This window comes from Azolla caroliniana, unplaced genomic scaffold (assembly GCF_043228905.1).
Source record: "Azolla caroliniana isolate FFs.n. ecotype wild unplaced genomic scaffold, voAzoCaro1.0.p SCAF_4, whole genome shotgun sequence".
Classification (NCBI taxonomy): domain Eukaryota; kingdom Viridiplantae; phylum Streptophyta; class Polypodiopsida; order Salviniales; family Salviniaceae; genus Azolla; species Azolla caroliniana.
The window spans coordinates 1,744,269-1,767,443 of NW_028230439.1; the positions used below are offsets into that span (position 1 = coordinate 1,744,269).

Here is a 23,175-nt window from a genome sequence, read left to right on the forward strand (position 1 = left end):
TTTATTGGTTCAAAGATAAATAAACCGTTTGGTTTGGTTTCAAATAATATGATCCGGTTTGGTTTCGGTTCGGTTCGGTTTTGAATTTCATGGTTTAGCAGCTTTTCGGTTTCGGTTTGGTTTTGATTTCACGGTTTAGCGGTTTCGGCTTATGTGGTTTGGTTTAAAGGTTTAAAAGTTTTGAAGGTTTAAAGGTTTATAGGTTTATAAATTTGGTTTGGTTTTGATTTATGATAAACTGGTTTGGTTTGGTTCTAAATTTTTTCATAAACGGTTCGATTTAAATGGCTTCATAAATTTTAAACAATTTGGTTTGGTTTCAAGGCCAAGAAACCGAACGGAACCGCGTCCATTGTTATGCATTGTTGTGTTCTGTTATAGTGGTACTTGATTTTAGATCTCATTTCTTAAATAAATAAGACCTTATAAAGCTCATGCAATGACTTTTTTCACATAAAATGACCAATTAAGGCATAAGAAGACTAGTAATTATTTAGCCAAGGCTTAGGACCAAAGACAAAAACAATAAACGTATGATAAGAACAGTGATTGTATGTAAACCCCTCCAATCTTGATCAGGTGAATGGAAAGCTCAAATGGAACGGGAATGTGAGGGCTATCATTGATCCATGGCTTGGATCAAAGTATCCTGTTGATTACCTTTAGGTAGGGTACTACATACATTGAACTTATAGTATGACATATGTGTAGGAGGTGCCTAGGACTTCTTATTATAGCTGCATGTTGACTAATGAGTGCACACATTATGCTACCAAGTGAAATGAAGAATGATGAATCTTTGTCAATATTTTCTTTAAACAATGTATGGTTAATATTCTGCAGAAAAATACAAAAAAACTTTATCCAATGTTTACTTCAATCAAGAAAGCCTGTTTTTTTCACGAAGATGTGAAAAATGGAATGCATGATGAGAGTGTGCCATTTTAGGCTGTAGCAGAATGAACGAAGCAAGCGAAACACAGATGAGTAAAGGTAAACAGTGCCATCATAAGCCTTAGAAAGGGGATCCCCTTCCTTCCTAGAAACAGATATTGGATGGAAGATATTCTGCAAACAAAGTATATACATAGTGCAAACCCTAACTTTAAACTTAGCAATTGAGTCTGATCCGTCCGTCCAAAAGTGAACAATAACCCGATAAACTTTTAACAAAAGTCACGAACAAAACAAAAGAATTAGACAAAACCCTAACTTTCCCCCCTAGAATCTAAACCTAGAAACAGATGGAACTCTAGAATATAAAGCATACCCCTACAATGCAAACCCTAACTCTAGAAACATACGGAAGAACAGAGAACACTTGTTGATAGGTTACACCTTTAAATACGCATTTAACTATAAACTATTATAATTGACACCTCCAATTATATGCTTTACGAAACACATCACGCACCAGTAATTGGTCCATTTCCTACGCATCTTACATCTCTATTTACTACACCAATAATCAAAATGGTAAGCCCACTCTGCTAAAAACTCAGAAAATATGTAATGTGGTATGGTTAATTCATTGGACTTTGATAATAATTACTCCTTATCATCATATATCGTGTTTAAATTTTGGGGTCATAAAGCTAATTATGAGTGGGACACGCTGAAAGACATAAGATTGTACATAGTTGGAACATGGAGCGTATTCCTACTCTCTATGTGTGTGTGCATCATTATCACGTATAAAGTACATTACAGTCGACACCATTTAAATTAAAGGTTTGAATACTTTTATGTAATTGAAAGCTTCATGTGTATGTCTGCATAGTCACCAACGGCAAACATTGACAAATGAAAAATTCAAGAGCAAGAAACATTGACAAAAACCAAACATTTGACATTTTATGTTCAATCATCAGAATCCGTGTTCTTCTGTTTCTGAATAACTGTATGAGAAGAGTGAATATATCCGACAAAGTTCTCACATTGGGTTCAGTCTCCATCTCATTTTTCATGTCCTTCCATTTTTTCATAGCACCTTTCATGTTGTGCCACATTAAGATTGGATTACCTAAAATCAGTTGAATTCCTAACTTTATGTAATTCAAAGCTTCATGTGTATGTCTGCATAGTCACCATCGGCAAACATTGACATAACATACAAAGTTCAAGAGCAAGAAACATTGACAACAAAAAAAACTTTTTGACATTTTATGTTCAAAGGATCAGATTCAGAATCCGTGTTCTTCTGTTTGTGAGTGGTAACTGTATGAGAAGATTGTGTATATTATTATATCCGACAAAGTTCTCACATTGGGTTAGGTCTCCATCTCATTTTTTTCATGTCCTTCCATTTTTTCTTCTAACAACCAGTCGATTCGATTAAAGATATCAATCACATCGTCCATTTTTGTCACTTAGGACCAAGGAGTGTATTGAATTAGTCCTACTTTATCCACTGACATAAATTATGGATGGGACATGCCTGAAGACCCATTCTCACAAAGAATAAACTGATGATGTCTTCCTACATATTTACAAATCAATGGTGGGGATTTGTCCTCAAACAATCAATCAATGGTGGAGTTTTGTTTTTTGTAGTTTTGAACGTTCCTACGAAGTTTGATCACTGCTTTCCTCTTCTGCACAGCTGCCTAATCATTTATTATCAGCTTCAACCAAGTTAATTAAACCAAATCTCTTAATAATCAAAACAAAAACCCTGCTTCATTCATGTTGAAACCCCATGATCACCACATCATGAAGATCATACCAATTTATGCGTGTTTCTCTTTCATTCTTCTGCTTCTTCAGATTCTTCTTCCCCAATATTCCCATGTCAAAGCTCAAAACAATGAAGGTAATTACAAGTTTCTGGATACCAATGATCTTTCTTCGCAATTTCGTTTCATTTCCATACTTTCCTACTCTTTATTGCAGATTCTGTGACTGCTCTTTATTTGATTCATCATTCCCTCATTTATACTTCATCGCATCTGTTATTATTCTTCAATTTGATTCTTACTTTCTCTTCCATTCGGATCCCTACTTTGTCTCCATTTTATCCGTCATTCAATCCTAATTACGTTCTCTTCAAAGTTGCATCGTTATTAACCCCATTAGCTACATTTAACTTGTTGAGGGCATTCAATCTACTGATAGCTTACATAAATTACAGTTCAAGCACTCCTGAGTATTAAAGCTGCGGTTGGGGGTTCAGCTTCAATTATAACATCTTGGGAAAGTTCTGCCCCAAATCCTTGTAATTGGACAGGGGTCACATGCTCCTCCTTTAATCGTGTTACAGCACTGTAATTTCTCCTTAATTTTCCATGAATCTCTAATTCAACGCTAATTCTGGTTTGCTAATGCTAAGTATGTACTATTCATGCCTTCTAATGCTAACTATGCTCTCTTAATGATAATCACATCTCGTAAGTGCTGCTTATGGTCTATTTGTAATTTTGAGTAGAGCTAATTACATTCTTGTTAACATTAATAATGTTGTAATTGTGATCTTCATGACTACTTTTGTTTATTTGAATTTTAGGAATATGTCAGAATTTGGTCTACGAGGAACATTACCGAGTGATTCGTTCGCAAGTCTTACGGAGTTAACATCGTTGGATCTATATAACAATTCCCTCACAAGTCCTTTGCCATCAATGTCTAAGTTGACAAAATTACATGCCTTGTATGCCAAATTTAACCTCCTCATGGAAGATACAAATAAATTCTAATCCTTTCTTACACCAATTACGTGCAAACCAATCTTTCAGATAATTCGTGTTTTACAATTGATAACTGACTATTCATTTTAATCATAATGGTTTGCATTATGATTATATATTGCAGGAATTTGTCAAATAATGCATTCAACGAGGAATATCCAAAAGATATACTACTCCTCAAAGGCCTTGTGGCATTGTAAGTCTTTTTGTATCATTTATCTTAGTTCAAAATTATACAGAAGTCAAGCAATATAAATCTGATAACACAACCATTTAGCAATACATGAAGGAATTAACAAAGTCTATGATTGATAGAAAGACACATGAAAGAATTCACAAAGTCTGTATGCCCTTTTTTAAACACACAACAAAATAAAGACAACATGCATTAACATGTAAAAAGTCTTCACTTCTTTTCAGACACATTGACAACAACTTCTTCCAAGGTGCAGTTCCAGAAGAGATATCTGCCTTATCCAACCTCCAAGAATTGTGAGCCCAATTGATTGCTCTCGTTACTTTTTTCAATTAGACCATCGAAGAAAACAATATACATACATACAATACATACACACGTGACACAGAGACATACATACATACATAAAGATCAATCCTACATGGACTCGATATTGGGAATTAACAGTAACAATCGGCAACGGTTTGGTTCGGTTTAGTTCAAGAGGATCCAAACCAAACCGTTTAAATTTTTTGAAACCTGAACCAAACCAAACCGAACCACAAAACCGGTAAACATTTTTCAAACTGTTAAACCATCAAACCATAAAAACCGTGTTTTCGTGGTCGGTTTCGGTGTTCAACATAGGTCAAATTTTTAATTTTTTAAAATTTATAATATTTCATTTTTTTAAAATTTTAAAATTTTAAAGATATTCCTAAAATGTGAGAATAAGGTCTAAAAATGAAAAGATTGTTTAAAAACAATTTTTTAAATTTTTTAAAAATAAAATAAAATAACCGTTAACCTATTTAAACCGGGGTTCGGTTCAGTTCAGTTCAAACCGGACTGTTGCTGATTGTTAATTAACAGGGCAGACATGTAGCTTGATGTGTTAAAAATATCCATTGAAAATAATAAGAATGATAAAAGCTTTGTGTTTATGACAAAGGGAGAGAGAAAGATAGAAAGATAGAAAGAAAGAAAAATATATATTAATATCTTCTAAGGCCAAATTTGCCCCATGAGAGAATTGGTTTACAACAAAATAGGGTGTTTACCAAAACATCAAAAATAAAAATAGAACTTAAGATAAAAGAGTTCTAGTATTGTACAAAACGTGTTATGGTGTAACATATTCTATAAAGGAAATGACTTTGTACTAGGCCTAGTTTCATTTCCATCCAAGTCTCATGAAAAGAAGCGGGAGGTCAAAGGGTTTCGATGTGGGTGTGACACGTGGTCTTGATGTAGAAGGTGCCCCAACCATGGCGATTAACTCTTTTCCCTAATTGCATCTACAGGTGGCTTGGAAATAACTCACTCACATCTTTACCCAAAAGTCTTTCATCTCTTCTTCACTTGACTATTTTGTAAGCACAAACTAATTTTAATATTACATGTGTAATCCAAAATATTGTGCTTCTAAGAATTGGGTGTTTTGTTGCTGACATTATACAGAAGTGCTTGGGGGAATGTTGATCTACAAATAACTCAATTGCCATCAGAATGGGGTTTAATATGGGTAAACTTGACATACTTGTAAGTGAACAACTTACTCTTTTTATGAGGTGAAGTGATTTGGGTGCTTACAAGCCATTCCCTAAAGTAATGGTTGGATGATTACATGTAAACATGGGGAAGTGCATACAAACCATTTATCTTCATGTTATCACAAGAGCATAACAATTCTCTTCATGGCAAAATTGCCTAAATAAGCATTTGTGCTATACGGTTTTGGGTGAAGGACTTGCCCAACTCTAGTTTATCTTCAGTTTCTTATTTAGGATTAAGCATTATGTTGATCTAATATCAAACTAAATGTTGATCTAATCATTTTTTATCAATAAATGATGATGCATAATCTAAGTTGGACAAGATTTAGAGTCTTTTAGAGTCAAGAAACATATAATTAAAAATGATGTATATTGAACTCTTCTTCTCCTCTACAGGAATTTGCATGATACTAACCTCACAGGGACTTTACCAGAAGAGTGGGGAGCTAGCTTCACTAAATTGGAAAAGTTGTATGTATCCACATAAACCTTGCTCAATAAATACCATTTGTCTGTCCTCTTCATTTGATATAGTGAAAGAAGATTTTATTCTTTTAGATAGCCATTGAATGGATTGATTTATATGTAATGTTTTTAATGCCATGAAGATGTAATTTGAACTTTATTCTAATTCTTAATTGTATGTAGGCACCTTTATGATAATTATTTGAGAGGATCTATTCCTGAGAGTTGGGGACGCATGACAAATTTGAAGGAATTGTATGTATAAAAAGTGTTTCTTATTTATGGCAAAAAATCATGACAACCCAAACATAACTGGTCACTATAAAAGTATCTTATTATATACACAGGCGATTGAATTTCAATAAGCTCAATGGCGTTGTTCCATCTTGGATGAAATATCTCAATCTCAACGCAGTGTAAGACCTAGGCAAAAACTATTGTATGTGCGTTCATTTGTACAAATGTGTAGATATATATAAATATAATATACGTGTAGCTACATATTTATCTACGCATGTAAGCATAATACATACGAATACAATATGTATACAAATATATGTCGCTATACATACATACACACGTACATGCCTTTTAAAACCAATCTTTATGTTTTCATATGAATAAAAATTCTTAAACTTCAGTTATGGAGTGCAGGGACTTTAGATGCAATTTCCTACAAGGACCACACCCAACTTTTTTTAACGATACTCTCACGTAAGTCATGCACACCTACTAAATGCAATTTCCTACTAAATGATGGGGTCCTAAATCAAGGGATACCACTTCTAATCATAAAAGAGACTTAACACAATTGAACGTGTACCATCACTCTTCCCTTAATAAATGATAAGATTTTGAATTAAGGACAACACTTTTAATCATAAAAAAGAGCTACTGTCGTCAAAGCAACACCAACTTTACACCATTGAAAATGGATGGTTTAGCTCTAGATTCTCCAAATGAGATGCAAAGTATACAAACTATTGAAAATTTATGGTTTCATTCTAGATTCTCCAAATTAGATGAAAAGCATACAAACTATAATTTGATGGTTTAGCTCTAGGTTCTCCAAATTAGATGAAAAGCATACAAACGTTAAGCACTCTAAAGAGCATATACTCTCAAACCATGTTCATGGATCTTAATTCAAATGCTATAACAATGCAAACTCCAAAATATAGCCCCAAATTCTCTTTTATTTCCTCAAATGGCCTTAAGTTTTTAGCAAAACAAATATTTTCCTAGAACTAGCCAAGGAATTAACAACTCATGGCTTTACATTTTTGGGAAAAAAAAAACTCATGGATTTACAGAAATAACGGAAAAACCCGGGTTTATTTTCGTAGTTTTTCACTAGATATATGAATCAATGCTCATGTTTGAAACATTATGTATCATGTGAGAGCAATAAGATAAATCCTCATTTTTGTGTCCATCTAGTTGGATAGGAAATTGCTTCGATTCAGACTTTGGGGGTCGCAAACAAATATGCGGCGACAAGACAAGTTGTGAGCAATTTCTAAGTAAGCTACTTACTTTTGGCACATGGAATCTATCCTTTCAGATGTGATTTGATGCATCTTTAATATGTAGATTTCAAATTTGAACATCATCCTTTATGATAATAGCATCTTGTACGTCTATTCATTATAGGATAGAAATGTCTAGGATCCTTTCCCCACATGCATACAAACAAGTCACAAAAAGATGCTAATTTATTTTAGAGGGTAGTCAAAGGATTACTAGCTCTTTACAATCTCTTCTCCATAAGATTGCATGTCTCGTCATCTCCTATATTTTCACTTTGAAAACATGCTTGCACACATGAAAATAAATCCACATTTATTCAAGCTAGGGAGGAAGAGAATATTGAGACACATTTTTCTTTTCATCTATTGCTAAGATGTTGACTTAATCGCAATGTCTTGCAACCAACAACATTGTGCCAATGATCATCGAAACAACTCCATGTTTGGCAAATAACAAAGTTAACTTTCTTCATGTTTAAATGTACCAAATTCTTAATCGTTTATGAGCACTTATCTCAAGCTTCTTGTACAGAACAAAAAACATTTCCGAGAAAAGCAATCATTGGCATTGTGGTTGGAGTATTGGTGATCTTATGTGGAATAATTTCCTTACTTTGGTGGTTCAAGCCTTTTTCAATATCAAACCATCATGCGAGACTTAGAAATGGTTTGACACCAAATCATATATAAGCTTATAACGATCAAAGTTTCTCCAAATATGTATACCTAACATTTATTTTCCTATTCAAATTTTGGTCATTTGAAATAGATCAAGATACTAGTGATTGGGAAGTTCCCCCTAGTGTCAAACGTTTTACATATAAAGAGATTACGAAAGCCACAAAATCATTCAACAAAGATTCTGAGATAGGAGAAGGTGGTTTTGGAAAAGTCTACTTAGCACAACTTGATGATAATCAACAAGTTGCAATAAAGAGGGCCTCCGGTGTAAGTTTTCAAGGCATAAAAGAGTTTCGGAATGAAATTACGTTACTTAGTCGGTTACACCATCGTCATCTCGTTCGGCTTGAAGGATTTTGTGATGATAAAGATGAGCAGGTATCTATTATTGTGTGTGATGCCTCCATTAGGATCTTGGTAATATATATCTTAGAGCTTGAGCTAACATTACAAATTTGCTTATTTGTTTTCAATGTTTACTTCGTTGTTAGATCCTCATCTACGAATTTATGAAACATGGAAATCTGCATCGCCACCTCTTTGGTAACAACACCTAACTTTGCAATTACATTTACAAATGAAAAGGAATTTCTAAAGTACAACATACCCTTGAATTGGACCTTTTTATAATGATTATATTTAGCATTAATGCATCTTACTTGGTGTTATTTGTGATCTAATGAGACAGATAAGGATGCATTAGCTTTGAACTGGTATAGAAGGCTTGAGATAGCACTTGGCGTTGCTCAAGGCCTGGAATATCTTCACACTTTTGCTGTAAGTAACTCCTGCCTACTGCCTAGTATACATGTGAAGGTCTTGAATGTCGTACAAGCACTGTAAGTCCTATTAGCCTTATCTCGGCTTCCATGATCTCTGAGTTGTCTCTCCATTCCAATGTCCATTCCAATGCTCCCATTTGCACATGTCTTATCTGGCATTGTTTGTCATCAAGGCACCAATGATTCATGTTTTTCTATTCTTGCCGATGATTCATTTCTTCTATTCTTGCCAATGATTCATCAAGATTGTCGGCTATCCACACTATTATCTATGATGGAATTATGATCTATTTTTAATATTTGTCCACTCTTTATCTTATTTCGTAGATCATGATTATTTATTTGAGATATCCATACTTTGTGTCTAATGGGCAAGTGTTCATTGATGCACATCTTATATAAATACTTAAATAACATTGAAATTCCAATTAGAGAATATATATCCTTGAAAATAAAATTCCATTCATACATGTATGTGACTTATGTATCCTTTTACATTAAGGATATTCCAGGATCCTCCAGTTATCCATAGAGATTTGAAGCCTAGCAACATTCTACTTGATGACAATATGATCGCCAAAGTATCAGATTTTGGCATATCCAAGGCAAATCCTGAAATGGATACACATATATCAACAAGACCAGCAGGCACTTTTGGGTAAGCATTGCTTTCAACTTCAATACAAAGAGAGACTTAATGGAAATAACATTTTCATTATTATCTTACAGATACCTGGATCCAGAGTACTTCCTACGCCGCCAATTAACCACTGCAAGTGATGTGTATGGCTATGGTGTTGTATTACTTGAGTTGCTCACAGGTGAACTTGCCATTGATCACAAACGTTCCGAGGATTATAACCTTGTCGGTTGGGTAATTAGCTTAACTACCAAACTTCCTATCATTTTGAAGTTATTTAAGGATGTTTCCAAAAATTGCTAATCAATTTGTTTGCTGCAAAAGAACAAAACAATACATGACAAATGCATAACATTCCATGACATTACACATCGCTGTTTGTGCTGCTATGAGCATACTCATAAACTATGCTGAGAATTAAGGTTTAGGAAGAGTTTAAACAAAAGATGCAACATGATTTTCACTCTAAAACATCATTCGAGTCAATTGAATTAGTTTTAGAATGTAATGCCATTTGAAAACCTGGTAAAGATATTAATGTCTTAACATATAAACTCAAATGCATGACTCTAGGCCCATGATGAATTCGTTGTATAACAACCAATTTAGATATATGCATTCCTATCTCCAGTTCACCTTTTTAGACATAATATAACAAGACTAATGATTCACAACATAGGAACACAGAGGCAAAAAAAACTAAGAGATAAATAACACAAATAAAACTCTTACCAATAACGAAAGCAGAGGTTGTATACAAGTCCCTCCAATGTTGATCAGGTAAATGGAAAGCTCAAATGGAACGAAAATGTGACGGCTATAATTGATCCGAGACTTGGATCAAACTATCCTGTTGATGAATACAAACAAGTGATAGAGATTGCAATACAATGCACAACATATGACAGAAATGAGAGACCAAAAATGCAGGTGAGCATAATACACACATATGCATTTAAACATACACATACATTAGGACATGTGTATATACATATATGCACATTTAGGAATATGCCCAAACACTCGTTTGGATACATGCAAAGATGCAAATACATGCATTTAGACATACATATGCGTTTGGAAATATGTAGATAAACCGGTTTAGATGCATGCATAGATGCAGACAAAGACAATTTGGACATACATAAAATGCATACAAACATACATACTTGCATACATACATACATACATACATACTTGCATACATACATACATACATACATACATACTTGCATACATACATACATACATACATCCATCCATCCATCCATCCATCCATCCATACATACATACACACACACATACATATATCCATCCATCCATACATACACACATACATACATACATACATTCATCCATCCATCCATACTTGCATACATCTATCCATCCATCCATATACACATACACACATATATCCATCCATCCATCCATACACACACATACATTCATCCTTACACACACGCATACATCCATAGATACATACGCACACGCATACATGTACATGTACACACACACACATGCAAAGGAAGAAACGCGACCTGTATTTGGGCGTTTCATTGATGCCAGGCTGTGTCAGCAAGCTTGGAGCAGATATTGAGCATGCTACAACCTCCTGCAGAGCACATGATAGTAGTACCTCCTCCATTCACCACATCTCTTCCTGTGAACAAGGGATTCCACCAAACCACAAACAGCTTGAATGACATCAAAACAACATACGCATCGGAAGTGGAACCACGTTGATGTCGATGGTCATGCATGCAGGAAAATGAATGCATGATGTATGTATATACTATATACATATATACTCCATACATTCATATGCAACCCACAAACAACTTGCAAGAGATCAAAATAAGACATTCATATGGTTCGAGAGTGGAATCATGTTGATTTCAATGGACATGCATGTATTGTGTATGTGCATGCATGCATCATTTATATTATATGCAACATACATTCACATGCATATGTGTGCATCATATATAGATTGGTATATACCATATACATATATACACATATTTATTTATGCTGATGCATGTAAGGTAATAAAGAATGAGTGTTCATTGAGTGTCCACCACACCATGACATAAGATCTCAAAAGACACATTATCATTAAAATGTGAGTTTTGAGTGTTCTTGATGCGAAGACCAAGTAGCTGCTTGGAAATGTGGATCATCGACTCCATTCAAGTTTATGTCCTACTTTTTGTGTTGTTTGTCGATTTATTTTATTTTTTTCCTAAAAACGTTTGTCGATGTTTTCGTGGTTCTCATACCTATCATACATTTGAGTAATTCCTACTTGCTACAATCTTTGGGATTTGATGGCTATATTTACTTCTCAATGTTTGAATATGTCATTCTGGGACTTCCACGTTAGCATAAAAATCTCTAAGTTGGTGTACATATTTTTCTATGTTGTGTTAGAGCTTTGACAAAATCATATGATGTCCAAAATTGCTCTTCCTTGGTCCTTTAACCAAGTAATGAATGGTAAATAAGGTTGAATACATTTTATTAAGGATTGTTCCCTCATTTGTCATTTTGCAATGGCCATTTTATATTTTTCCAACCGCTTAATTTCTAGTTTACCTTTAATATGATTCACAATCATCATCCAAAGGGTTAGGGTCCAATTTGTGAGGGTTTTTATTTCAATCGTTCATAAGACGACATGCCATATACATACATATTGTTGAGAGACAAGCTCAACATGTGTGTGTATAAATGGAAATGTGTGAAAGCACACATTATTGTAAACCGTGTAAACTATGTAGTTACGAGGAACTAGATTCGATACCCAGTTAGCGCCTTGAAGTTAGTGCAATCAATGAATACTTAGATATTCTTATTCCTCCAGGAATAGTTCCAAGAAGAAGTATACATGGTACAACCACCCAGATTAAAGTCCAACACACAGTTGCATGTGTATGTCGACTAAAGAAGTCTCTATATGACTTGAAACAAGCTCCAAGGGCATGACACTCAAAGATATTGCAATATCTCACCGAATTGGCTTCAATGTGCTAAATTTGACAACTCACTATATGTTCGGAAGAGTGGACAAGGCCCACTCTTTATCAGCAATTTTGGAATCGGGAAAACTAGACTAGGCAATGCCAATATTGATTGCAATCGATGGTGTTGATGTAACTCTCTGATTGATTTATGACTCTCTAGTGTGGAACACAATTATTCCACAAACAAAGCACAAAACCTTTGAGATGTTACTATAGTGAGAGAGTGATGCCACTACCTCTTGGGGTGGATGTTTTCGATCCATGACTACCTCTCAAGACTCGAGTCCAATGACTATGCTATAGATATTCTAGATTGATCCTCCTACACATTAACGAACATGATGGGACACTTTGAAATATAAGTATCCTGATCAACGAATCTTGGAGATGCAATTTGTGCAACAATATTTTTTACAACCATAGGTTAGAATTGCTCTCCTCATGGCCAATAAAACATGTATTCTATTCTACAAGAAGGGGGTTGACTCCATCTAGCAATGTGGCATCTAGCAACATAGGGAACTCACAAACCGATACACCATGGTCACAAAATGTGACAAAACTTACTATCTACCAGACAACAACCTAAACAAGGCAATGGTCAAAACATTTGAAACGATTTTTAAGATACTCACTACTTCATTAACTAGGTCATCTAGGAACTCAAAAACCGGTACTTCGTGGTTCACAAAGCGTGAAACAACCTACTATATGCAAGACAATAGCCTAGACAAGTCAATGAGCAAGACGCTTGAGACTATTTTGAAGGTAATCATCAATGAGAATCACATTTGCACTCCACACTTTGAGCTTCTAAAGGAGTTACATGACAAACATTTAGGTGACATATTCAAATCTGAACTTGTAACACTATTTATTTCTAAAATACTTAATCAAGGGGGATTACATTGAAAAGAGAGCTGACATCTAGAAATAAGAAGACATAGATTAAGAACTAGAATTTGAAATTAGGAAGAAATTAAAGGATGATTAAGAATCAAACGATAAGAAAGGAGGGGAAAAAAAGAAATGGAATATTCTAACAAAAAAATAGAATTAGAATCAAAAGATGATCAGAGGAGGATGCAATCAAAAGATATAAATTAGTTGACGTTCTAGCACATTATAATAACTCAAGTGTTTGTATTGTTTAGAGTGAATATACTTTCCTCCGCATAATAAATACCACGTTAATAAGACCAAGTGTCAAAACTTTATGGAAAAATCTCCAATTATACAATTGAACGTAAATATAAGAACAAATCTGAAGCGTTCAATGTGAAAAAATGATTCCATCACAACTTGCGACATTTTTTAAAGGAACTCGTTATCAAGTTTGTCGCCGTTGACATACTAATGAGTTTAACAAACTAATTATGAGTTTTTTTCGAACATATGTTTGTATATTCTCATTAAGTTGTTGACATACTAATAATGAGTTTAATTGACTCGCAATGGCCTTGTTTTTATAATTTTGATTTAGTTGTTGACATGCTTATAATGAGTTTATGCTTATGATCGACATATTCTCAATTGTGTGGCCACATAAGAAACATTCAAGGGATTTTGATTTTGGTCAAAAGTTTGATCTACAGAAAGACTTTGGAGATTAGGTTAAGTATTTCCAATACTTTCTCCATAATTGGAGGAAAAGATGGTGTACACTGTACATACTTGCTAAAGAAAGGCATAGACTACAGGTCATACCTTATAAGAAAATATGTTGAAATTACATAAGACTTATAAGAAACACATAGACTTTGACCTACTCTATGCAGCATTATCCCATATTTAGAAACACAAAACCCACAAAATCAAGCCATTTTTAAAGGTTTGAATAATTGACATAATGTTAATGTTAGGATGTCTTGTCATTCGCTGTATCCGCACCTTCTGTAGCAGTTTGTTGATCGTGATGTCGGAATTAGAACCTCAATAAATGGGGCTTCATCACTGCTTTCCTCTTCTGCACAGCTCCCTACTAATCATTACCAGCTTCAGTCAACATAATTCAACCAGATTTCTTTATCAAACCAAATTCCCTGCTTCTTTCATGTTGAAAACCCATGATCACCACATCATGACGATCATACCAATTTATGCGTGTTTCTCTTTCATTCTTCTGCTTCTTCAGATTCTTCTTCTTCCCCAATATTCCCATGTCAAAGCTCAAAACAATGAAGGTAATTACAAGTTTCTGGATGCCAACATTGTTTATTAACAATTGGATTGATCCCTAAGTATCCTTCATTCTTCAGACAAACCCTTCAATCATTCTCCATTTAATCCTCACGTATTCTCCATTTGATTCATAATCAATCTTCAGCTTCACTATCCAAATTGTTTGTACGTAGCAATCATCTTTCCTGTAACTCTTTATTGCCTCTGTGATCGTTCTTCATTTGATCCATCGTTCCCTCATTTATTCTTCATCAGACCTGTTGTAAATCTTCAATTTCATCCTAACCTTCTCCTCCATTTGAATCATTATTTGGTCCCTTCTCTGTCTCCATTTGATCCGTCGTTCAATCCTAAACACTTTCCCTTCATAATTTGATCTTTAACTTGTTGAGGCCATTAATTTTAATATTCTAATTGCTTACATAAATTACAGTTCAAGCACTCCTGAGTATTAAGACTGCGGTCGGGGGTTCGGCTTCAATTATAACATCTTGGGATAGTTCTGTGCCGAATCCTTGTAATTGGACCGGGGTCACATGCTCCTCCTTTAATCGTGTTATAGCACTGTAATTCCTCCTTAGTTTTCCATTAACCTGCAGATAAATGCTAATGATGTCCTCTTCATGTTAATTCTAGTTTTATAATGCAAAGTATGTTCTATATTTCATTAATGCTAATTACGCCCTCACGTGAACGATAATCATGCCCTGCAAGTGCTAATTTTGCTCTATTACTGTTAACTGATACTAATTTGCCATATAGTTAGCTTTGACTGTGTTCTAATTATGATCGTCATGACTTTTAAAAAACAAAAAGGAATATGTCAGGATTTGGTCTACAAGGGAAATTGCCAAGTGATACGTTCGCAAGCCTTACAGAGTTAGCATTGTTGGATCTATCATACAATTTACTAACAAGTCCTTTGCCTGCATCAATATCAATGTTGACACAATTACATGATTTGTATGTTCTCAATTTCAGAAAACAATAAAGATTGTGCTTGTTACTCAATCACAATTCATTACTCTATTAATCATAATGTCTGAAATTGTGATTATATATTGCAGGAATTTATCAGCCAATGCATTCACGGGAGAGTTTCCAAACGACATTCTGAGGTTAAACAAACTCGTCGAATTGTAAGTTTTTCTTTCTCATTATCAAATCATTTTCTATATTTATCTCAGTCACAATAAGCATTGTCAAAAGTCTTTGACAATTTTTTTCAGGCGCATTGCCAACAACTTCTTCCAAGGTGCAGTTCCAGAAGGGATATCTGCCTTATCCAACCTCCAAGTATTGTGAGCCCAATTGATTGCGCTCATTAGGTTTTTCAATAAAACATCTAATCAAAATTACAGACAACATCTAAACAAAAATACATACACATACAGTTACGTACATATACATAGTACATACTAAATAAATACATAGTGATGTGGCTGAATTTATTTAAAAGCTCTACGGAGAGAGAGATTGTATTCACATATGTTTATTTATTTATTTCCCTAATTGCATCTGCAGGTGGCTTGGAAATAACACACTCACATCCTTACCCAAAAGTCTTTCATCTCTTCTTCACTTGACTGTTTTGTAAGCAGAAACTAATTGATTCCTCTCCCTGAGTTATTTTATTATAGCTTTCAATTATGTCATGCATAACCCAAATATGTAGGTGTATGTGCTTATACAGATTGAGTCTTTATTGTTGACATTGTATAGATCTGCTTTTTCAAATACTAATATTAAAATGACACTGCCACCAGAATGGGGAGCATGGGTCAATTTGACATACTTGTAAGTGAACAACTTACTCTTTTTATGAGGTGCAATCCAACAATTAAGCCTTTCCTGTTCTATGCTGAACTTACCTACAGTATTGATTAGAAGAAGAAATGTAAACATGCTACGTGCATACAAACAATTAGATAAAGTATTTATGAGCTAGAATTAAGAAGACATGTAAACATGATACATGCGTGCAAAACATTTTCTTCGCGTTATGTACCTGTAGTTTTGAAAGAATAAATGTCTTCACATTATTCCTCATGATGTGTTTTTGATAGTCCTTGAACTCTTCAAATACTTCTTGGTGCCATGGACTTGTCCCACTCTTTATTCTTCAGTTTTTTCATTCAGGACTAAACATTATGTTGACCAAATATCAAACAGGTTGAGCTAGATATAGATCATTATTTGACATTGAATGATATATATAATATAACTTGAACCAAATTTGAAGAGTCTTTTAATAACACAAATTTGAGCCATGAATCATACCATTAGGGATCATAATATATTGAGTTATTCTTCTCAATAGGAATTTGCATGGTATGCAACTTACTGGGACGTTACCATCAGAATGGGCAGCTAACTTCAGTAAACTGCAAAGGCTGTATGTATTCACATAAACCTTGAACAATATCATTTTTCCTCTTCACTTGACTAGCAGCAGAAGTTTTTTTTGTTAACCAATGGATGGATTGATATATGATTCTCTCTGAGTATCTTTCAATAATGTTTTTATGTCAAATGAATGCAATATAAAAATAACCTATTTCTTAATTATATGCAGGCATCTCTATAACAATTATCTAAGTGGATCTATTCCTGAGAGTTGGAAAAGCATGAGTGCAAATTTGAATGAACTGTATGTATGAAAAACTTTCTCAATTCTTGAGAGCTAGAAAAAGGACAAATGAAAAGTTAAATGACAAAAAAAATGTTACTTATTGATATGTATAGGAGAATGAATAATAACAAGCTTAGTGGCTTCGTTCCATCTTGGATAGGAGATCTCCAAAATACTTCAAACACAGTGTAAGGCCCATCTTGTGCATATACGTACATTTGCCAGCAGGAACGCACACATATTCGTAAATATACATACCTAAATGCCTTCTAAAACCAAGTCTTAAGTTTTCATAAATCACTGAATAAAAATTCTTAAACTTCATACATGGATTGCAGGGAGTTTAAATGCAACTTTCTACAAGGACCACACCCATCTTCCTTCAACGATAGCACCACGTAAGTCATGCCTGCAATGTCATCACTCTCTCCCAATTATGTTGAATGCTAACTTCTCTTACCAGTAGAACATTTTCGGGCGAAGGTCTCCTACCATCAAAGCAACGCATTGCAATAAAATTAATAAGGACTTACACTATCAAAAAGTACTCTAAAGGGATGAGATTACGGCCTACTATCTGACACAGAAAAGGATAACTACATTCCATTAAGTACTCCAATGGGCATTATATACCCCCCTCTAACCAAATTCAAAATTTCCAAAAATGTAGACTCCATACTGGTTCTTTCCACAAACAAATTACTCATATGATACACAAAATGGTTGAATATAAGCAAATAGCCCCAGATTTGTTTCGTGAAATTTCCCTTTGGAGACTAACAAAGGGCCGTTTTGGTAAAAGGGCCATTGTTTTTCCTAGTTTTTTGGAAGATATTTGAGAAAGTAGAACATTGCTCAAGTTTGAAACAATGATGTGAAGAGGGGTAAGTTTAATCATTATTATTTCATTCAACCATTCAGTTGGAAAGGAAACTGCTTCGATACAGATTCTGGGTCACACCACCAAGTATGCGAAGACAAGATAAGCTGCAAAGATTTTTTCGCAAGTAAGATATCTACTTTGTGCATTTCAGATTAGCTTTGGTGTTGGTTTATGTGTAGGTTTCAAATCTTAACGTAATTCTTTCCAATTATATCATCTAGGACCTTTATTCATTACCAAACTATTTTAACTTGCCATATGGTAGAACATATTCTAGGATCCTCTATCAGCCACATCCACACAAGCCGAAAAGAACCCACAAACAAGTAAAAATCAAAAGTTGGGCGTAGATAGCAGTGCTAATCCACTTTAAGAGGATTGTCAAATCATTATTGCGTTTCAAAATATCTTCTCCATTAGAGCATTCTTCGATGTATTTCCACTTTAAAAATATGCTAACGTGCATGAAAACATATCCGCATATAATCTAGCCAAGAAACAAAAGATTTAGATACTTCTTTCTTTTCATCTATTGGTAGCATTTTGACTTAAACTGAATGTCTTGCAATCAGCAACATTACATCAATGATTATTGAAGAAACCATGTGTCTAGCAAATAGCAAGCTTTCTTCTTATTAACTTTTAAACCTAATTGTAACTGATACAAAAGCAACTTAAACCTTCAACTTCGTTTGCAGAAAACAAAACTTTTCCTAAAGGAGCAATCATTGGAATCTTGATTGGAGGGGTTGTGATCCTATGTGGAATTATTGCCTTAGTCTTGTGGTTCAGGCCTTTTTCTACAACGCATCGTAGGAGACATAGAATTGGTGACAAACGGAACCTATAAACTTTTAAAGATCATGATATATCCAAATTGTGTAGTACCTTCCTATATTGTCCTGTTCAAATTCTACTTATTCTGAATAGATGAAGATAGTGGTCATTGGGAAGTTCCACCTGGTGTCAAAAGGTATACATACAAAGAGATTATGAAAGCCACAAAATCATTCAGCAAGGACTGTGAAATAGGAGAAGGTGGTTTTGGAAAAGTGTACGTAGCACACCTCGATAATAAGCAAGTTGCAATAAAAAGGGCCTCCGATGTGAGTTTTCAAGGAATAAAAGAGTTCCGTAATGAGCTTATGCTACTTAGTCGGTTACACCATCGCCATCTAGTCCATCTCGAAGGATTTTGTGATGACAGAGATGAACAGGTTCTTTCCTTCGAATTTTCCAATTAATGTACTTCAAATGGGATGTACTAAGAATAGTGCCTAAATCATATCTCATTTCTATGGAAATCAAGGGAAGAAAGCTATAGTTTATAATGGTCATAATATTATATTTTTCTTGACACACACGACTATTCCTAAGATATATCTATGATCTTCAACGAGCATTATAAGTTTATATATCAAGCAAGGAACTCATTTGTTTTCAACATCAACTTTGTTGCAGATCCTCATCTATGAATATATGGAAAACGGGAACTTGCATCGCCACCTCTTTGGTAAAACCACTTATCTACAATTAGATTTATGAATGAAGGGAATTCTGTCAAACTCAAAGTACGCCTTAATTGAACCTTACAGAATGATAATGAATATTCTTACAAGAAATTGAAATGTTTGAGCCAACTTGAAGGGTAATTTACCATGAATGAATCTTACTTGGTGATATTGATGATGGCATGTGATAGATAAGGTGGCATTAACTCTGAATTGGTATAGAAGGCTTGAGATAGCACTCAATGTAGCTCAAGGCTTGGACTATCTTCACACTTTCGCTGTAAGCTTCTCCCTCCTATTATATATGCTATGGAAACACACATCATACAGAAGCCTAGATGTACAGGCCAAGTAAGCGTATCTTGTAGTAAACTAAACCTTTATACATCCATCCTAAGGTCATTTGTGTGTTCGAACCATAGTAAACTATTATCCATTCAAAATATTCATCAACTCTCACCTTATTTAATTGATTATAAGTCTATATGCCTAATGGCTGAATCTTCATGATTGATTGCATGGCTCATATGTACATAATTACTTTTGTTCTTACATGTGGTGGGTAATGTATTACACATTATGGATAATTCCAGGATCCTCCTGTTATACATAGAGATGTGAAGCCTAGCAACATTCTACTAGATAGCAATATGACCAGCAAAGTATCAGATTTTGGCATATCCAAAACTAATCCTGAAATGGATACACATGTATCAACAAGACCAGCAGGCACTGCTGGGTAAGTACTTACCTACTACACTCAAATATCATAACTTCTTTAACACTAGAACCTATAAGCAAATGTCATCATTTCCATAACTTCAAAAAACAATTGACACAAAATGAAGCATCATAATTCTCTACAAACTACGAAAGAAAATGCAATGAAACAAGGAACACTACTCTGAAATTATCATAGTTCCTTATAGCGTCAATAAAAAGGGAGATTATATTTTACCTTACAGATATCTGGATCCAGAGTACTTCCTTCGACGCCAATTAACCACCGCAAGTGATGTGTATGGCTATGGTGTCGTTTTACTTGAGTTGCTCACAGGTCAAGTTGCCATTGATCACAGACGTACTGAGGATTATAACCTTGTTGGTTGGGTAATTGGCTTGTCTTTGAAAACCTGCTTTTCTTACTTTCTGGAGTGATTTAAGGATGTTTAGAAAAAATTACAACTAAATCGATTGCTCTAAAAAAATCAATGACAATGCATGAGAATCCATGATACAGTTAATTTAACTCTTATATCTTACTAAAACACTTTGTTCACATATAAGACCAACATAACAAGGCTATGAATAATTGAACCAAAGCTGAGGACCACATGTGAAAAGACAATAATCATATAATTTCAACAATTAATGATTACAAACTGCAAGATATATGACATTTAAAATAGAGGTTGTAAATAAACCATTTGTTGACCAGGTAAAGGGAAAGCTTAAATGGACCGAGGACACGAGGGCTATAATTGATCCGAGACTTGGATCCAAGTATCCAGTTGACGAATACAAAGAAGTAATAGAGATTGCAATCCAATGCACAACTTATGACAGAAATGGTCGACCAAAAATGCAGGTGGGTATCCATACATGCACGCACACACACACACATAGCTATACACATACACATGTCTACACATTCAAACATGTCTGAATACACAAAACACATTTAGAAATACCCATACATGTGGGCACATGAATACACAGACATTAGGACACACACATATTGCATGCATACCAACAGACATCTGTATATACTTTACTTAGATTAGAAAGAAACTTGATTGATGGCAGGCTGTAGTAGAAAGATTGGAGAAGATTCTGAGCAGGTTGCAACCTCCTGCAGAACACATGATGATACTACCTCCTCCTCCATCCCCCACTTCTCTTCGTCTGAACAAGGGACTCGACCAATCCACAAACAGTCTCAATGACATCGAAACAACATATGGTTCGGGTGTGGAACTACGTTGATTTCAATGAACATGCATGCATGCAGAAAGAAAGAAAGAAAATATGTGTATGCATGTATCTTGTATCAAAATAAATGCTTTTGTGAGACATAATGGACTCCATTAAAGGGGCACATACCTGCATTTTATAGAATAAATTAATCCTTGTTCTAAGGTGCAAACACACTTAAGGATTTGATCGTTCGTCCACTTAACATTATTGCATCTTCTCCATATATTGCTATTTCTTGCATCATATCACCTAAAGGGAACTCTCGTGCTTCCACTATAAAGGGCAACATGGTTTTTGCTATGCACTTAGTCGCCAATGAGAACTTTAGTTATTGCCCTCGTGAACTTGATGAATGTGTCTTGTTTGTTTGTTTGTTTGTTTCAATTATGGCAACCTCATCTGTCTATCGTTTTCCAAATCAAAATTTGGCTAGCAAGATTTTATCTATACCCGCTTGGTGGATATAACTAAAGTAGAAATTTTCATATTATCCACCACAATGATGGATGTTTGGTCGATGATTTGGAATTGGCAATGTTTTGAATTAGTGTTTCTTTCCAATCAATGTTTTTGCTTTTGTTTAGATTTGTGTTCATGATTTTGTTTTCTTGGTCTTCAGCTTTGGATATGGCGATCTTAGGGTATTTTCCATGATAGACATGTATGTTGGATTTTTTATCTAGGCATCTAGCCTATTTTACCATCATATGTCTTTATTGGATGGTTAGGAATTTGAGGATGGTTAATGGAATGATATGTGTCTTTGCCACTCTCATCTGCATGTAATGGTAATGGGGTTTTTAATGATCGATTATCCCCAATACCATGTCAAATCTCAGAACAATGATCGATTAGTGTGTGATAGGGCCTCGGTGCCTAGGAGTTTCTCTCCAACATTTATTTTGTTAGCATGGTCTTGGGGAAATGCTCATTCCTCGAGTTGCCTAAAATTGAGGCTTGGTGTGTCAGGTTCATGTGCTTTTTTTTAATGTCAAAGTAGGGTGGTAATGCCCTTTAATGTGCATGGATCAAACCCAAGTACCTTAAAGGGCCTCAATCATACATATGGGGGGGATTTACCATCAAATTCTTTTTGCGTAACTATAAAAATTGATGAGGGTTCAACTTGGCCTACAACACCCCTCTAACCAGCTTGGCTAGTTCTCTGTAAATAGTACCATGATGCATATCGTCTACCATTTGCTTCCAAATTTCTTAATTAACAAGGGTGATTACATTGAAAAGAGAACTAAGAAGATAGAACTAGAATTTGAAATCATTAAGGGATCAAAGAAGAAAGAAGAATCAAAATTATAAGAAAAGAGGGGGAATATTCAAACCAAAAAAAGAGAATTGGGTCAAATTCGAGAAGTTTGTAATGTTTAGAGTAAATATATTTCCTTTCTCATAATAAATACCATGTCAGTAAGAACTTTATGGCAAAACCTCCAAAAAAC

The 23,175-nt window shown here is 34.6% G+C and overlaps 2 protein-coding genes and 1 long non-coding RNA gene across 3 annotated transcripts in view; 2 read left to right on the forward strand and 1 right to left on the reverse strand.

The window, feature by feature from the left end:
* The window catches only part of LOC147864721 (uncharacterized), a 34,772-nt gene extending 23,363 nt beyond the window's left edge, over nucleotides 1-11,409 (forward strand). The window contains exons 5-20 of the mRNA XM_087318856.1: nucleotides 4,104-4,175; nucleotides 5,163-5,231; nucleotides 5,320-5,400; nucleotides 5,811-5,885; nucleotides 6,063-6,134; nucleotides 6,227-6,295; nucleotides 6,534-6,593; nucleotides 7,320-7,402; nucleotides 7,941-8,075; nucleotides 8,178-8,467; nucleotides 8,581-8,632; nucleotides 8,778-8,866; nucleotides 9,384-9,529; nucleotides 9,601-9,745; nucleotides 10,292-10,441; nucleotides 11,078-11,409. Coding sequence (XP_087174982.1) covers nucleotides 4,104-4,175; nucleotides 5,163-5,231; nucleotides 5,320-5,400; nucleotides 5,811-5,885; nucleotides 6,063-6,134; nucleotides 6,227-6,295; nucleotides 6,534-6,593; nucleotides 7,320-7,402; nucleotides 7,941-8,075; nucleotides 8,178-8,467; nucleotides 8,581-8,632; nucleotides 8,778-8,866; nucleotides 9,384-9,529; nucleotides 9,601-9,745; nucleotides 10,292-10,441; nucleotides 11,078-11,254 — 1,765 coding nt within the window. The 3' untranslated portion in view covers nucleotides 11,255-11,409. The remainder of the gene's footprint in view (nucleotides 1-4,103; nucleotides 4,176-5,162; nucleotides 5,232-5,319; nucleotides 5,401-5,810; nucleotides 5,886-6,062; nucleotides 6,135-6,226; nucleotides 6,296-6,533; nucleotides 6,594-7,319; nucleotides 7,403-7,940; nucleotides 8,076-8,177; nucleotides 8,468-8,580; nucleotides 8,633-8,777; nucleotides 8,867-9,383; nucleotides 9,530-9,600; nucleotides 9,746-10,291; nucleotides 10,442-11,077) is intronic.
* The window catches only part of LOC147864723 (uncharacterized), a 90,065-nt gene that overhangs the window by 7,144 nt on the left and 59,746 nt on the right, over nucleotides 1-23,175 (reverse strand). Inside the window, exon 4 of the long non-coding RNA XR_015529715.1 lies at nucleotides 7,944-8,547. This is a non-coding gene — a long non-coding RNA (uncharacterized LOC147864723). The remainder of the gene's footprint in view (nucleotides 1-7,943; nucleotides 8,548-23,175) is intronic.
* Nucleotides 14,549-21,729, forward strand: LOC147864725 (uncharacterized). The gene is made up of 20 exons (XM_087318857.1): nucleotides 14,549-14,717; nucleotides 15,149-15,281; nucleotides 15,532-15,678; nucleotides 15,783-15,854; nucleotides 15,945-16,016; nucleotides 16,240-16,308; nucleotides 16,438-16,512; nucleotides 17,036-17,110; nucleotides 17,291-17,365; nucleotides 17,461-17,535; nucleotides 17,686-17,745; nucleotides 18,269-18,354; nucleotides 18,929-19,060; nucleotides 19,161-19,447; nucleotides 19,692-19,743; nucleotides 19,933-20,021; nucleotides 20,335-20,480; nucleotides 20,707-20,851; nucleotides 21,180-21,329; nucleotides 21,548-21,729. Exons 1-20 carry the CDS (start codon nucleotides 14,588-14,590, stop codon nucleotides 21,725-21,727), a joined length of 2,250 nt encoding a protein of 749 aa, XP_087174983.1. The 5' UTR covers nucleotides 14,549-14,587; the 3' UTR covers nucleotides 21,728-21,729.